Consider the following 17,026-nt stretch of genomic DNA (forward strand, 5'->3'; position numbering starts at 1 on the left):
TCCCAAGTAGCTGGGATTACAGGCACGCACGACAACACCCAGCTAATTTTGGCATTTAGTAGAGATGGGGTTTCACCATGTTGCCCAGGCTGGTCTCAAACTTCTGACCTCAAGTGATCAGCCGGCCTCAGCCTCCCAAAGTGCTGGGATTACAGGCGTGAGCCTGGCCGGAATCACAGAACTTTTAAAAGCTTATTTCTCAAATCCTGGGAGGCACTTCACAGTCTGGCTGCAATCTCGTTTCTTACCCCTACCTGCCATCTACTCTCTGCTTTTTCCCAGGCCCCCAACATGCCAGGCCATGTCACAAGTTCTTAATTTTTTGTTGTTTTCTCTTTTTTTTGACTACCCTCCTCTCCTTTTCCTCCTGGAAAATGCTCTCTCCTTCCCTTTATACATAGCTTTGCTGTCACCTCCCTCATGTCACCAGGCAGGCTTAGTGGCTCCCTTCTCTGCGCCCATCACTCTGTGTTTATACTCCAGCACCCCACTCTTGTGCTGTGGCTCTCTGACCCTCCTAGATGCTATGCTCATTGGGGACAGGTCCTATCGTATCCATTTCTGTAGCTTCTGAGCCTAGCACAGTGTTTGGCCTGTAATAGGTGCTTAATTCATGTTAGGATGAATCAATTCAGTCTCCCCTTCATTTTGTGCTGAAAAGGACAAGTCCCAGAGCAAGTAAATTATAGAATAATAGTGTCCTAGATTTAGAACGCCAACCATTCAATACATGAATTACCTCTGTAAATAATTCTTGTACCACACTGAATGGCAGTTTTATCTCCCCAACTGTATCCTATTCTCTGGAACCATTCATCTCCGTACCTGGTATACTATACCTGGTACATTCACCTCTGTACTTCTGGTAGGTACCTGGTGTACTATAGTAGGTTCCCAGTAAAAGGTTATTTAGTGGCTAAGTGGCTGTCCATCTTCTGCATAAACAGCTCCAGTAAAGGAAAAATCTCTGTCTCATTAGGCAACAGTAATGATTTGAGCTGGTCCTTATATTGAGCCCAAACTTGTTTTCATGTAACCCTTTTACTCTTTACTCCTGTTTACTTCATCTGGAGTCATGAAGCAATTTGAGCACTCCATCTGAATGTGGCTCTCATACTCTTTTCCCTCGATCCTCATCCTAATCTGCGTCTTCTCCCATTCTTCCAGCCTTTACGCATATGTCATGGGGTCTATGCTTCCAAGTTTATTGACATCCCATTAACACATAGGGAATCACTGGCAACGCTGCTTATAGACCCTGGGTTTTTTGTTGCTGTTGTTGTTTGTTTTTTGTTTGTTTGTTTGGGTTTTTACTATTCAGCTAGCTTCCTATGATTACTCTGGGAAGATTTGGGAGGTGGTAGGATTTCAGAAACTCTTTATTTACTGGAAGGTAGAAAGTGTTTTATCAAGTGGGGTGCCCCTCTTGGGGAAACAAATAAAGAAGGAGAATCTCAGGAAAAGTGAGCCCTGGAACCAGGAGCTCAGGAGAAAGGAGGCCAACCCTTGAGGTCCTTCCTGAGTGAAGGACTTTGGTCTGGGCTCATGAAGCATATCGATGTTTAGGGGGCACTTGTCAATTGTTTCTGTGACACCACTCACCTTGGGGGTTGTTTAGATGGAGGTTGGACTCTGGGAGACGTGGACCCTGGGTTTCTAAGACACTGTGGCACTGTTCTCTCCAAGAGGAAGGCGGCAAATTGTGGAACAGATGGAAAAGAACCAGGAGGAACGATCACTACTTGCTGAGCAGCGGGAGCAGGAGAAGGAGCAGATGCTGGAGTATATGGAACAGCTCCAAGAGGAAGATCTAAAGGTAACAGGCCAGACAGACAATGCCACATTTCACCACCAGCAGCATCAAAACCCTTCAAGACTCTGGGGTTTCAGGGTGTTGAATGGTTTTCTGCCAGGCACATGCTCATTTCACAACATCATCACCATCAACTTTTTATTGCCATGTTAAATATTTATTTCACCATGGTGTCATGCTGGGGGATGAGCAGTGATTTGGATAGATATTGTCCCTTCCTTCCAGGGACTTGGGGTCCAAGACTGACAAATCATTGTGAATAGACACATAAAGGAAATATATGGCTGCATGCATTGCACAAGTAAACAGGGATGTTTTATGGTCTTTCCTCAATCACCTAGGGATATTATATACTTTGTAGATGAACAGTAGCAATATCTGAGTTCCAGTCTCCCTGCTGTTACTTCACTCAAAGTACATAGCATCCCATTGTCATTAATTGTGTTGTGAAGCCAAACCTTTTCTTCCTGTTAGTCCGAATAAAATTAGTAGGCATATTTATTGCAAAAGAAATGATGACATACCTGCCCAAACTAAGAAGACTTAAAATGTCCTCTTCTATGTGCCTTTTCTGGGATGTAACAATGTGTAAAACCCTCTAGCATAGTGAGGGATATGGCAGGCACTTGGATAATTTTTTTTTTCCTCAATTTTTTATTTTGAAAATTTTGTACACACAGACAGAAAAGTTGAAAAAATTGTATCACACCCATAAACTCTTCACCTAGATTTAATGATTGTTAATCATTTACCTTAGTTGCTTGTTTCTTTCTAGGTATGTGTGTGTGTGTATATATATATATATTTATTTATTTTTTATTGTTAAACTATTTGAAAGTAAGTTGCAGATATCTTGACACTCTGCCACTAAACTCTTCAGCTTGCAGCTCTAAAGAACACGGACACTGTCTTACATGACAACAATACCATTATCACCTCCTCCATAAAAAACTTGAATTCAGTGATTCCATAATGTCATTTAATAGTTAATCCACATTCACATTCCCCAATTGTTCCAAATACGTTTTTCTGGCTTTCTTGTTTCCAAACTAGATGTTAATCAAGGTTTGCACATTGCAAACCTTGCAAATCGTTGAGTCTCTTTAGTTTGTTTTGATCTAGAAGAGTTCCCCCATTCATTCATTCATTCATTTCTTCATTCTTTTTTTTTTTTTTTTTTGTTTTTTGAGACAGAGACTCGCTCTGTCGCCCAGGCTGGAGTGCAGTGGCCAGGTCTCAGCTCACTGCAAGCTCCGCCTCCCAGGTTCACGCCATTCTCCTGCCTCAGCCTCCCGAGTACTGGGACTACAGGTGCCCACCACCTCACCCAGCTAGTTTTTTGTATTTTTTAGTAGAGACAGGGTTTCACCAGGTTAGCCAGGATGGTCTCGATCTCCTGACCTCGTGATCCGCCCGTCTCGGCCTCCCAAAGTGCTGGGATTACAGGCTTGAGCCACCGCGCCCGGCCCTCTTCATTCCTTTTTATAACACTGATATTTTGAAGCAGCTAGGCCAGTTGCCTTTAAGAATATCTCACATTCTGAATTTGTTTGATTGCCTCCTCATGGTGCCATTTAACTCGTGGAACACGTATTCTTTTACGATTCTCTCCCTCCCCTGTGTTTATGAATTGTCAAGTTGTCATCAGCTAGTGCATTTGATGGTGGTGAGTGACAGGGGGACGTGAAGAGTCCTGCAGGTGGGCAGACTTGTAATTATGAAGCCTTCTCACCACACCTGCAGTGTGAGGAGCTACTAGAGAAGAGGAATGAAGATCACCTGAGTAGCTGGGGAAACTGAAGGGGCACACAGCCCTGTGAACTGCATGAGAAGGAGAATAGCAGAGTGAAGACAATGAGAGACCTGGCCAAGTTACTCCATTTCCTGGCTCAGGGGAGAGAGAATGGGAAAGGGCCAAGAAGGAAAGTTATGGGGCAAATATGCAGGGTAGTGGGCAAGAAGTGAGGGCGGGAAAATCCAACTAGATGTGGGGAGTGGGAATTGGTGGACTAACTGAGGAAGTTCTAGGAGTCCATGAGTCAGCACCATTACGTTGATGTTTTGTCATTATCCTTTTAATGTCCTTCCAACAGGCACTCCTTGAGTCTCCAGGAAGTATTATTGGGCAATTTTAGCGTAGAAACCTGTGCCTTCCCAGCTTTAGACCTACTGTATCATCTCATGGTGGTACTAAGGGCAACGTTCCCCACCTTGCTAGCAAACGGGAAAAGAGTGAAGGGAGTTTATCTGGGGTTGCTTTGGAAAGGCTTCAAAAGAAACAGGGAAAGTCCTTTGTTGTCTTGGAAATGAACCAACAAAAACAACAATCCAAAAAGTAAATAAATAGGGAAAGAAGTAAATAAATACATAATTGCATGTATGTCATACATCAGAAATCAACAGCATCTTTAGCTTTGAGGGCCAGTGAGATTAAATGATGTCTGGGATACAAACAGCAGGCCTAAAATCAGTGAGAAGCAGTTAGAAAGGAAAGGAAGAAGGGGAGAAGGGGGAAAGGGAGTGTGAGAGTTGGAGGAGCAGAAAGGGAGAAGTGGAGTGTGCAAAGAAATGAGTATGGTGAGAGAGAGGGAATGTCTGTGACTCATGCACCACATGGACCTCAGAGGCAGCCAGTTGCCATACGGCTCCAGTTCGGAAGGCTTCCTGAAGGAAGGAGCCCTGAACTGGGCAGTGAGCCAAGCTGGCAGAGAGCCAGCTCTAGAGGACAACACACAGGGAGAGTTACCTTGGTTGGATGAATCAGGGCAGCAGCTGGGCTGAGGAAGAGCTGGAAGGCCAGGGAGGGATTTAGTCTTTGGAGAAACGGAGGGAGCTGGAAATAGTGTGGGAGGTGGGGTGAGTTAATCAGTAGAAGAACTTAAGGAGTCTGAGATTGATTGGAGGTGATTGGGGGGCCAGCTGTTTCCCCTAATTCCAATGCCCCTCTGCACCTGAGAATGTGCTTGGCTCAGAAGTGGTATGATCATTGAGAGGCATTGAAGGCTCAGGGCTGGGAAAGGCAGGGGGATCCTTCCTTAAAAAGGACCTTGTTCACATTAGTACTCTGATCTCCGTCAAATGTTTCTCTGCGTCTAAGAACTTTTTTTTTTTTTCTTTCTCACATGCCTCTCACTTTGGTCCTACCTTCCCTGCCTCATTTAGCAATGGGTTATCGAATGTTTGCTATTTTCCTTGCATTGGGCTACATGTTTTTGGGGAAGAGAGGATTTTTGACACAAGGTCCCTTGTCCTGTAACTGGGGCAGAGCGAACACATATGAAATGAGTGGGGACCTGCAAGGCAGTGTATGATCACCTTATAAGAGGTGTGGTGCCACCTTAAGTGCAGAGGGAATTTAGAAATGGAGAGAGAACTGAAAGTTGAGGCAATCAAGCAAGATTTCCAGAGAAGGTTGATACTTTAATTTACACAGAACAGGTTTCAAAATTTTAGCTCTAGAGATTATAAGCTGTGTGGCCGGTGGGGAAGTCACTTCAATGCTGGGCCGCACTTTCTTTATTGGAGCAAGAGAGATAATGAGGCCTACCTTTTAGGATTTTTGGACATATTTAGGTCATAAATAGGACATATTTAGAGATAGTCTGTGTACGGTGCTCAAGAAATAGAAAGTACTCAGGGCAATAGGTGTTATTTCAGTCGTCACTATTGACTGGAGAGTGAAAGTTGGGTTTAAATGGGAGAGGGAAATTGAAGGCAGGAGGAAGCACCATGAGCAAAGCCACAGGGGTGGGATTTAGCAAAACATGTGAGAGGCAATTCCATGGAACTTTAAGAGCGTCTGCTTCCTGAAAATATAGAGATCAATGGCATCAGGGGCTGCCACAAAGTCAAGTTGGATGAAGACTGTAAAGAGGCCATTTGGTTAAAGACCAAATTCATTGATGACCCTTGAAAAAACAGCTTTAACAAAGGATGGTTGTGGACGCTAGACCGCAGGCAATGCATTTGTCCCCCACCCCCGCCCCCCCCATCTGCGTCTCTCTATCTCTGGATGCCAGTGGCTTCTCGTCTTACCTCTTTGTACTCTGAGGCTCTCTTTCTTTTGCGGGCAGGACATGGAACAAAGGCAGCAGCAAAAACTGAAGATGCAAGCTGAGATTAAGCGCATCAATGATGAAAACCAGAAACAGAAAGCAGAGCTGCTGGCTCAGGAGAAGCTGGCGGACCAGATGGTGATGGAGTTCACCAAGAAGAAGATGGTAGGGACTAGGTTTCTGGGATCTTTGGCTAGGAATGGAATGTCTGTCACAGGGAGAGGAGGGCCGAGAACTTAGGGAACTTCAGTGGAAGGCAGCCGCACCTTCATTCTACAATGCACATCCTTAGTTCAAAAGCCTGGCTTCTTTGTCTCTTCGTCTTAGCCAGGCCACTTGTTTATTAACAGAGACAGCTTAGAAAGGACACCTAAATTAGCTTTATCCTCATTAACACCTTTGATTAGAAGTTGGGATGAGGGCCATGTGCAGGCAGAAAAGAAAACTAAAACCATTGGTGAAAGTAGGTTTTTTGTGGATTTGTCATGACTTGCATAATTATACCCCTGGTAATCATGAGTCAGAGGTTACATAAATTTCTTGTGCAAATGCCTATATTGGGCATCCTGTATTGGGTGCTAGACTCAGAAAATAGTCTTCCCCTGTCTCCCACCAAAGAACCTATAAGACAGAGCAAATGCACAGTGGAGGAGAGAACCATACCAACAGTTGCAGATGAATGTAGCTCATGAATGTGTCAGTTCATTCTGGGGCAAAGTTGAGTAATAAAATGATTGGGATCTATGGGGTTTGGAGAGTAGAAGAAGGCTTTTAAGAGTGGTTTAGATAAAGTGAACGTGGATTTATATAAAAAGAGGGGAAGTACTCAGAGTGGCAGAAAAGTTATTATATTCTTCATGTGTTGGTCTTGTCTGCCCTGCTAGTTTTGAAATTCCATGATGACAGAAACACATTGTACTTCTCTATGCTCCTCTATAGTAGTGATTTTTAAAGAAGGCCAAGGGGAGGGTGTGAGTATAATTCGAATGGCATATTTGGTACACCTATATGTTCTGAAGACAACCACAGAAAATGAAGCTCAGCTAAGCTCACTTATTGGCTTTAGTATTCTTATTGGATGCTGGGGACACTCTATGCAAGCAATAGAGTGAGAATGCAGGGTTGGGGACATAGATGATTCCTACATAATAACAACCACATAACTATCATTTAGTGAGCACTGGGCATGGGCTCTGTGCATGGGCTCTGTGCTAACATGTGTTATCTCTTTTAATCTTTACAATAATCCTGTGAAATAGTCATTGATGATTCAAAATATACTGGATCCTTCAATATGTGTCCAGTCAGACTAGGCTGAAATTACCTAGAATAATGCTATACCATTGGAACTCAACCACTATTTTCCCAAGTGGATGAAGGTGGGGATAATGAGTTAATTCTGTGTAGGAGTTAGTGCACATATTTTCTGGCTGCAGCAGAGAGTTTGTAGTGGACATAATAAGAAATGAGGGTGGTGAGATGGAGACCTAAGAGCAGTTGTTGGGGTGTCTTGGACCTTGAGTGGAACTGGAAGGGTGGAATGATGAGTCGCCATGAATTTCTAAGCAAGAGAGGAGTATATCTTGTCTTTATCATGGAAAGGTGTAGCTGGGAGAGGCGGGAGACTGGCCACAGGATCAGGCACTTGGGCATGTCCACAGTCCACCGTAAGTATCTACGTATATCACAAGCCCTTACCGACTTCATGGTGGTATTTATTCTTGCAGCCAGGGCTGCTCCTGCAGAGCTAAAAGCAGAGATTGGTTGTAGAAACACCCAGAGTTCCCTGTCCTGCTATCTAGGGCAGGGTGGACAGAGGAAGCAGCTTGGCAACAGCCCTGTACAGCTTTACAGGGACAACTCACTGGGCTTCACAGAAGTCTGGTCAGGTAAAATGAGGGCCAAGGAAGGTTTTTTGTTTTTTTGTTTTTTTTTTTTGTTTTGTTTTTGTTTTTGTTTTTTTTTTTAGATGGAGTCTTGCTCTGTCACTAGGCTGGAGTGCAGTGACACCATCTCCGTTCCCTGCAACCTCTGCCTCCCACTTCAAGCGATTCTCCTGCCTCAGTCTCTGGAGTAGCTGGGACTACAGACATGCGCCACCATGCTCAGCTAATTTTTGTATTTTTAGTAGAGATGCAGTTTCACCATGTTGGCCCCAACTGGTTTGATCTCTTTACCTTGTGATCTGCCTGCCTCAGCCTCCCAAAGTGCTGGGATTACAGGTGTGAGCCACCATGTCGGGCTGGGAGGATTCTTTATTAAGGTCACATTTGCCTCCAACCTGCACCATTCATCTTATGATTGCTTAAAAATGGCAGTTGGGAAGCTGGGCTTGGGAAGCTTTTAAGGATATGTGTGTTTTTTCAGAGAGGTGGAAAGGGAGCTAATTTTGATGGTTCATTCTTTACATATCTGGTAACCACTGTGGGACTGCCCAAAGCGTGGTTGGCTCTTTGCCCAGGCACTAATGAGATAACCTCCACCTGCTGTACTTTACAAGCCAGGCAAAAAACCACTGTTGTTTCTTGGCCCAGTAGCCTTGCAACTTGAAAATTGTCTATGACATAGTGGAAGGAGTGTGAAAGCCAGGGTCAGGGTACCTGTGTTCAAATCCTGTTAGGTAGTTTACTTCCTGTGCAATCTTGGGCAAGACCCTTGATCTTTCTGACCATCAGTTTCCTCATCTATAATATCTGTCTCATGAAATGTTGTGAGGGCTCTCCAGGATGACACATAGGACAGTGTTTTATAAACAATAAAGCATTTTATAAATGTTAATTGTTTTTATGTTCATGCATTGCTAAATTCATTTTACCTTATTTATTTATTTATTTTGAGACAAGGTCTTGCTCTGTTGCCCAGGGGAATGCAGTAATGCAATTATGATTCACTGCATCCTCGACTTCCTAGGTTCAAGCAATCCTCCTATCTCAGCTTCCCGAGTAGCTGGGACTATAGGCACATGCCACCATGCCTGGCTAATTTTTAGATTTCTAGTACAGACAGAGTTTTTCTCTGTGGCCTAGGCTGGTCTTGAACTGGGGCTCAAGCAGTCCTCCTGCCTCAGCCTCCCAAAGTGCTGGCATTATAGGCATGAGTCATGGTGCCTGGCCTCATTTTGTCCTATTTTAAAAGGAGTCAGGAAGTGGTAGGGGGGATATTGGAAAGTCTGTTGTAGGGGTTTTGTTTCACTCTGCAAGGCTGGGCAATGTCAATTGTTCTACAACATCTTTCCTTCCGGCAGGCTCGAGAAGCAGAGTTTGAGGCTGAGCAGGAGAGAATCCGGAGGGAGAAAGAGAAGGAGATCGCCCGCCTGAGGGCCATGCAGGAGAAGGCCCAAGATTACCAGGCAGAACAGGTACCTGCTTAGTCTTGACTTCCCTCTACTTTTCCCATTCCCTTGCCTATCCATCCCTTTGACAGCCTGTAGAATGGCCTCGAGGGTGGAGATGTGGAGGAAAGGATGCAAGTTACCTAGACTTCAGTAGTTTGAGAAGGAAAGGGTGGGCCTGCTCCCAGGGCCTGTGTCAGCAGGGATTGAGCAGTGCAGCATGTGCTTAAGGTTCAAGAGAAAGTTTTTCACTGCTCCATAAAGAAGAACTTTCAACCTTAACCAACCAATGAAATGTGTCACCAGGGGAAACTGTGGTATCTCCATCATTAGCAGTTTTTGAAATTAGAAGTGATTTCAAGACTGCCTGGAGATGTCTGAGGTACAGGGAAAGAACTGGGATGAGTGGGTTGGAAGGACAAGATGACCCCTCAGGTTATCTTCTAACCCAAAAGTTTGATGACAGTATTCCATTTATCCTTTCCTAGAATAACTAGCTGCCAGAGAAATTCATGGTGCTTTTCAAAGCAGACTGTCAGAGTCTGTAAGTAGGTGTCTTCTTAAAGGCACTTGGTCTGTACTTCCAGCTATGTTGTGCCCTCACTGGTCCCCTGCCAATTTTCCCAGGATGCCTTGCGGGCCAAGCGCAACCAGGAGGTTGCAGACAGAGAGTGGCGCAGAAAGGAAAAGGAAAATGCGCAGAAGAAGATGGAAACAGAGGCCGAGCTGCGGAAAAGTCGGCTCGAACAGGTGGCTTTCAAGGAGCATGCTCTGGCTGTTCAGGTGCAACGGGATCGAGATGAGTTCGAGAGGATTCTTCGGTAGGAGGGGCCTGGGAACCTTGGATTCCTTTCCTTGTACTATAGCAGGGATGGTCCATATTGGATAGAGAGAAGCTGTCTGGCATGTTAACAGATGCTCGTCCATCCTGTCTGGGTTGGTGGGATCATTATAACTAGATGGACGATCGAAACTTGTAAAACTCACTTGAGCCAAGAATTTTGTGATTAGAGAACTGGGAGATAGCACCTGGAATTGCTTAAGGAATTGGCGATGACTGGGATTATTTACCCTGGAGCAGTAAAAGTATAAATAAAGGTAAAAATCTGGTCCCTTCTGCTGCCCTCTGACTCATGTCCCCCTGCAAATTAGGGATGAAACTGCAAGAGGAGTGGTTTAGGAAAGATAGAGATAAGAACTTCAGACACTAAGGGTTGTGAGTCATTGGAGCAGGACTTTAAGGGAGCCTTTTGCCATTCATTTGACAAATATAAAGCACAGAAATGCAGGGCTCTGTGCTGGATGCCATGGAGGACATTAGAAATTAACAAGACACTGCTCTTGCCCATTCCACAGGAAAGGTATTAGAGATTTGTGTTTGGATGGACCATACCTACATCAATCCATCTTTCTTCCTTGGTAGCTCTTTATCCTTTTACTTTTGTTTTCTCTTTTGGCTCAATGATAATTTCAACATATAAGTGGAAGCTAAATGTTCACATCTCTCACTGTTCTGCTCCCTCCCCCAAAGCAGTCAACAGTCACAGCCTCCATTGGTTTCCCTCTCTGCTCTATTTTCCACCAGTCAGATCTGCCACCCCCAGACCTGGTCCCTGGGAGTGTTCTCCTGGTCTAACTGGGAATGACTGTCTTTTTGCTCTGGTTCAGACCCTACAACATCAGGATTTTTCAAAAGGAAACAAGCCAAGCAAAATTTGAATTGAGGAGATACAAAATTACAGACATTATGCTCAGATAAGTAGAGATTAAACAGTATAGCATCACTTTCTTGGTTCATATGCTCTAGGTCCTTCCTCTTGGTAATGGGTAGTTAGTTGCATGCCAGACCAGGCTACCCAGACCGCTAACTAAAGGCAGAGCAGGTCTTCAGGAACCTCTGTCCTTACCAGAGCCAGATTTTTGGCCTTTTATTGGACTGCAGGCCCCAGCATGTCCCCCCTGCTGTGATGCCCTTTGGGTCTGTAACTTTCTCTGCCCCCAGGGTTGTGCCATGGTCACTGGACACCTAGTGAAGAAAGTAGCTTCCTAAATGCCCCCAAAGATTCTGCCCTTGGGCTACAGACTGCCTTCCAGATGTCTCCCCTCTCCTCCTTGGCCTCTATGCCCTTGGACATCTGTGTTGCTGTTAACAGGCACTAATAAATATTAATGAAAAGAAATTTAAGTCCTACTTTTGCTACCGACCCATTTGTCTTTCCTTTGCATCATTTGCCTGGAGCATATGCACTAGCCAGTTATTAAAGCTAGACCAGCGTTTTTGGAGAAGTTCAACTTTACCTGTTGTTGTAGGTTAGTATCCAGGCCTAGTGTCTCCAGGGCCATGTGACCACCGTGGTGGGTGTTTTCACTCAAAAGCTTCTCTGCCGCTGCCCAAATCCAACTTTCTCTGCTTCAGAAGCACGGCCTCCTGTATGGCCTATATGTGGAATTTTTTTTTTTTTTTTTTGAGATGGAGTCTCACTCTGTTGCCCAGGCTGGAGTGCAATGGCACGGTCTCAGCTCACTGCAACCTTCACCGCCTGGGTTCACACCATTCTCCTGCCTCAGCCTCCAGAGCAGCTGGGACAACAGGCCCCCGCCACCATGCCCAGCTAATTTTTTGTATTTTTAGTAGAGACAGAGTTTCACCGTGTTAGCCAGGATGGTCTCGATCTCCTGACCTCGTGATCCGCCCACCTCAGCATCCCAAAGTGCTGGGATTACAGGCGTGAGCCACCGTGCCCAGCCTATATGTGGACTTTTGTTTCTGGACAGAGGGATGTCCATACTTCTCAGCCTGTTGACTAAGCAGAGATGGCTGACTTCCCCTACCAAGTGGTTTTTAGAAATGTCTGGGAGCTTTTGAAAAATATGATGATCAGGCTCCACTTCCTGGATTGTGATTTAAATGGTCTGGGATGAGGCCCATGCGTGAATATGTTTCAAAAACTCCCAGGTGATTCTAAAACGTAGCTAGACTCTGTGAGCACTGCCCTAACCCAATGGAATAACCAGGTTCATCCTCACTTGGATTTTCAACTGCCTGGCACCACCGGGGCTCTCTAGTGACACATACAAGTCCCCCTTTTCCACACTTACCCCTTCACTCAGAAGAGGGTGAAACAATAGAAAACTGTTCCAAATACAGGAAAACAATGGCAAGGGAAAGAGGAGAGAGTCTTCCTGCTATCAGAGATGTGTCTGGGCAGTCAGGATTTGGTGTCTAAATACAGAGGGCTGAGGAAGCCAGCAGTTCTCTTCAGGTAAACTGGGAGGTCTCTGTAGAAGGTGTAGAATTTTAGGAGATGTTTGCATGATGGAAAGAGTTGCTAGGAGTAGAGAGGATGCCACATGTATGGTGGATCTTGGAACAAAGCTAGAGGGAAGTGAGGAAATGAAGCAGTGTTGTAGGTACCTTTTGTTGGGGTATCAGTGACTCTAGGGGAGGAGAGCAGGTGAGAAATTCCTGCCTAAGATGATTTTACATTTCATTTTTTAAATTATGTTGAGAACAAAATTAGATGTTAGCTTAAGAAGGCCTATAAATGCATTTTTTTCTGAGATGCAGATGCATTTCATTTGAGTGCTTTCTAAGCCTTTCCTGTTGCCATTAGTGATTTTCTCCCTGATGTCACGGTCCATGAAGTATTTTTGTGGAAGAGGTTTCTAAGGGAAATTTGGAGAGGTGGATCAGGAAGAGAACTGAGAGATACCAGGATGAGCTCCTTCCTTCCTCCAGTAACCAGGGTGGAGTTAGCATGACACTTTACCGCATCTTTTACGTTTCCAAGCATCGAGGGAGGGAGGGAGGCAGGAAAGGAAGGAAGGAAGCAAGGAAGAAGGCAGGCAGGCAGGCAGGCAGGCAGGAAGGAAGGAAGGAAGGAAGGAAGGAGAGAGAAGAAATCTCAGGATATGCTGGAGAGGAGTTAAGCATTGTTATCAGGGAGAAGTAGGAACAACAATATCTCCCAGTGGGTGAAACTCTGGGTGTAAGACTGGCTACATAATTTTCAGGGCCCAGTGAAAATTAAGAATGTGTAGCTTGGGCAACATAATGAGACTTCATCTCTACAAATAATAAACAACAAATTAGCTGGGTGTGGTGGCACTCTCTTGTAGTCCCAGCTACTTGGGAGGCTGAGGTGGGAGAATCACTTGAGCCCAGGTGGTTGAGGCTGCGGTGAGCTATGATAGCACCACTGCGTTCCAGCCTGGGTGACAGAGCAAGAGAGTGTGGACTCCCTTGTTCAAAAATTATTAAGAATTTCAAAACAGTGAAAGCAGAGCATCAAACCAAACTGGCGGCCTTTCTAAGCATGCCCATGACATCTAGTCATGCGACCCTGGAGCTAGTTCTCGCTGGGTGGGAGAAGTGGGGATGCGTGGGCAGCAGCTTCTGGGGCTGATCTTTGAGTTACAAAATGGGGCTGGAGCACAGAGGGCTGCGGTCTCTGAGGCATGTCTACCGGAGGAGCCCACCCAGGAGGCTCCCCCACCACTTTTCCTGGCCTGGGTCAGCTCAGCTGAGTTCATTGCATTCCTGTTTCCTTCCCCCAGGGCTCAGAGAGAACAGATTGAGAAGGAGCGGCTGGAGGAGGAGAAAAAGGCCACAGGGCGCTTACAGCATGCCAATGAGCTCCGGCGCCAGGTGCGAGAGAACCAGCAGAAGCAGGTGCAGAACCGGATTGCCACCTTTGAGGAGGGCCGGCGCCTCAAAGAGGAGGCCCAGAAACGCCGTGAGCGCATCGATGACATCAAGAGGAAAAAGCTTGAAGAGCTGAGGTGCGCTGGAATCTCCTCCTTCCCCAGATCCTCTTCCCTCCCGCAAAAAGATGGCACCACAGGCTGGAAAGCATGGGATTTGGGGGTGAAGGGCCATGGGAGAGATGCTCAGGGAGCATCCCCACCCAGGACTCATCCCTCAGAAGGGGGCTCCAGCAGAAAGTCCTGGGATGGGGTCTTGCTGGCTCTCTGGGAGCTCCTTGGCAGGATGCTGGAGCCTTGGCATGAATGTATGTTTCGGTGGTGGATTATGAGAGCAGTATTGGGGGATGCAGTCCTCCAGGTTCTGTAAACCCCATCCAGAGCCTGCTTCCTCCCGCCTCCTGTCTGGTCCAGCACCTTTCCTTATACCTGCCTGCATTTCCCCGGCAGAGCCACTGGCCTTCCCGAGAAGTACTGCATTGAAGCTGAGCGCAAAGCTAACATCCTACCAGCTACCTCTGTGAACTGAGGGGAGCCTTCGTGGCCCTCAGGATGCCTTCGGGGGACAGATTCTGCCCAGTTTCTGGGTGTCTGTAATTGCTGCTAACCTAGACATTTCATAGTTACAGATTAAATCTATTTGACTTCTCTAAGGAACAGCTTGGCTTTCTTGTGGGAATGTGGCTGCTACAAGGTACTGAAGTGGAGTAAAATAGGTTGTAGGGGACCTGAGTGTTGGTGGCGTGGTGCTGAGGGTAAGGGAATGGGAAGATGCTTCTATGATGGTTTCTTCTAAGCCAGGAGGTCACTTTGTCCTGGTGTCTCCTGGCCTTTTTGTGATTCCCTGGGATGTGAACCTTCAGCACAATCTTGTCTCTGCTCCACCCTGACGCCCAGTTCAGAAGCATTTCAGGGCATTGAGGCACAGCTACAGATGCCTCTCAGGGAAGGGCTGGGGTAAGGCTTGGCCAGGTGGAGCTGGTGAAGGAGGCACCAGGGCCAGGTGAGGCAGGGCTCTTACTAGGATCACACCCATGACTCAGATCACATCTGTGGAGGGACTGATGTTTGAACCTGATGCTCACTGTGCCCGTCTCAGCTCTCTCCCACCAGAACCCTTTCAATTCCAGGCAATGCTGCAATACAGACACTGACCCATCCCCCACTAGGGCACGCCGAGAGCCCTGCACTCCCCACCCTGCCAGTCTAGTTCCCTTACCCGAACTCAGCCCCTCCTGTGGCTGGGCTCTCCTCAGTCGACCTCACTCCCATAGGTGGGGCTCCCAAACAATTTTCATCTGTTTTCAATTTCTCTCACTTTGCCGCAAACTATACTTTAATCATTCATTCACTTATTCAGATACTTACTGAGTGCCTACTACATGCCAGGTACATTCCAGGCACTCACTGAGCACAACAGACCTCGCTGCCCCCTCAGAAGCCTCTCATTTATGTCAGTCTGCTCCTGTTTTCTCCCCTGAGCTGCTTCCACCAAATTTCTTGTACCTTTGGAATCATCTCTGGCTTTTTGGCCTCTCACCTGGTTGTCAGGTGCTCCTTTGGGGCTGGACTGCTAGCTTCTAGGGATGGAGCCATGTCCCTGTTTTTGTATGCCTAGGGGAAAGGGCTTTCCTCCAGCTGCTGTGATGATGAGGTCCCTCTCTATCCCTGGGGATGGTTTCATCTCTCAAATCCAGAACCCAGTCTTGCCTTCCTTGATGGGCCCTGCACTAGAGGGGGCAAGGAAGCTGCTGGGTGCGTCCTGGATGTTTACAACTCCAGGTTACGAGGGCCTCAGGCAAGAGTCCTCTTTTCATGGGACCCAGAGAGAGTCGGTAAGCTGTTTCCTGTGCTTCCTTTTCCTCTGGACAGCCACAGCTTCCCCAGGCGCCCTCTCCACCTTTCCCACCAGGAAAGATTGTTGCCCCGCCCCACCAGCTGTTTGGGAAAGAGGCTTTCTCACCGTCCTTGCTTGGCACCCCTAACTGCAACCCTCCTTCCTAGAGAAGCTGATGCCTTCCTCCCTAGGGGTCTTGGGAAGATGTGGTACCCAGCCTCGGATGGGAGAGAAGACATGGCAATGCCGCTGAGGATTCCGGGACTCGTCTGCAGTTGGCACACTGGCAAAGGTTCTCTCTGAGCATCACCTGTTGCTTAGCTGATGCTGCAGGGACCAGGGAACAAGGTTTTGCCTAGTTCAGGAGACACTCTTTCCCAGGAAAGCCAGAAAGAGCCTGGGTGCTTAGAGTTTGCCTAGTCTCACACCTAAGTCATCTATCTCAGAGCTGGAAAAAATGGGCCACTGTGGAGAAAGGATTGAGGAGAAAGGGGATTCCACACCCACTGCTAACTTCTGAGCCCACTTAGACAAAAATGGGCCAACACCACAGGTTGAAAGTAAGGCCAGCATTTGACCAGAGCTGCTGCTGGTGAAAATATAGGTCTTTGGGTCCTGGAAGATCCCAAAGCCTTACTAAAAGTGAGTGAGACTGTCTTGACTGGGCCTGGACACAAGGGCAGTTATAGGTTATGTAAATAAAGGCTGGCTTTGGAGAAGAGAGAATATAGCCGCTTCTGAGCAAATGAAGATGGTTTGGGAGAGAATCTCAGGGCTTTGCCCCAGGGTTGACCCTTCCACTGTCATCAGGAGTTCTCCATCTTGGAATTGGCCCATGAAGTGGAAGAGAGGTTCAATTTCTTCTCTTGGGATTCCTAAGAAGTCACACCCAGGCTTTCATGGGCTCCAGAACTAGTCTGAACCAGTAAGAAACTAGTTCTAAGATGTCTGACACTCTTGAGAGCCAGGCAGGCAGTTGGGATCTGAGGCCAGTCAACTACGTCTGGGCAATCTTTTATAAACCCTCTACCAATCTCATTCAGGAATGGCAGTGGGGATAATTACAGAGAAATCTCCAGGCGTCAAGTGGGGGCTGGTGGGGTTAGGCTGCATGATAGTAGTGGCAGACCCAGCAGGCACTGTGTGAGCTGAGCCTGCAGAGTAAGGCTAGGGCCTGGAGACAAAGAGAAAATGGGCATTCTTTTGAGGACTCTAGTGGGTTCCTAGGCTCAGTCTTGCTACTAGAGGTTGGACCTTCAGTGGGGGTGCTTTCTGCTGAGGAGGCT

General features: G+C 46.7%; 1 protein-coding gene across 3 annotated transcripts in view; it reads left to right on the forward strand.

Moving 5' to 3' along the window:
• The window catches only part of CFAP45 (cilia and flagella associated protein 45), a 29,433-nt gene extending 14,883 nt beyond the window's left edge, over nt 1-14,550 (forward strand). For all 3 annotated transcript variants that reach the window (XM_030936336.1, XM_010360781.2, XM_030936335.1), the window contains 6 exons: nt 1,687-1,816; nt 5,887-6,033; nt 9,113-9,226; nt 9,827-10,020; nt 13,757-13,981; nt 14,354-14,550. In XM_030936336.1, the coding sequence (XP_030792196.1) occupies nt 1,687-1,816; nt 5,887-6,033; nt 9,113-9,226; nt 9,827-10,020; nt 13,757-13,981; nt 14,354-14,432 (889 nt within the window). In that variant the 3' untranslated portion in view covers nt 14,433-14,550. The remainder of the gene's footprint in view (nt 1-1,686; nt 1,817-5,886; nt 6,034-9,112; nt 9,227-9,826; nt 10,021-13,756; nt 13,982-14,353) is intronic.
• The last annotated feature ends 2,476 nt before the right edge of the window (nt 14,551-17,026 follow it).

Source organism: Rhinopithecus roxellana, chromosome 8 (genome assembly GCF_007565055.1).
Source record: "Rhinopithecus roxellana isolate Shanxi Qingling chromosome 8, ASM756505v1, whole genome shotgun sequence".
NCBI lineage: Eukaryota > Metazoa > Chordata > Mammalia > Primates > Cercopithecidae > Rhinopithecus > Rhinopithecus roxellana.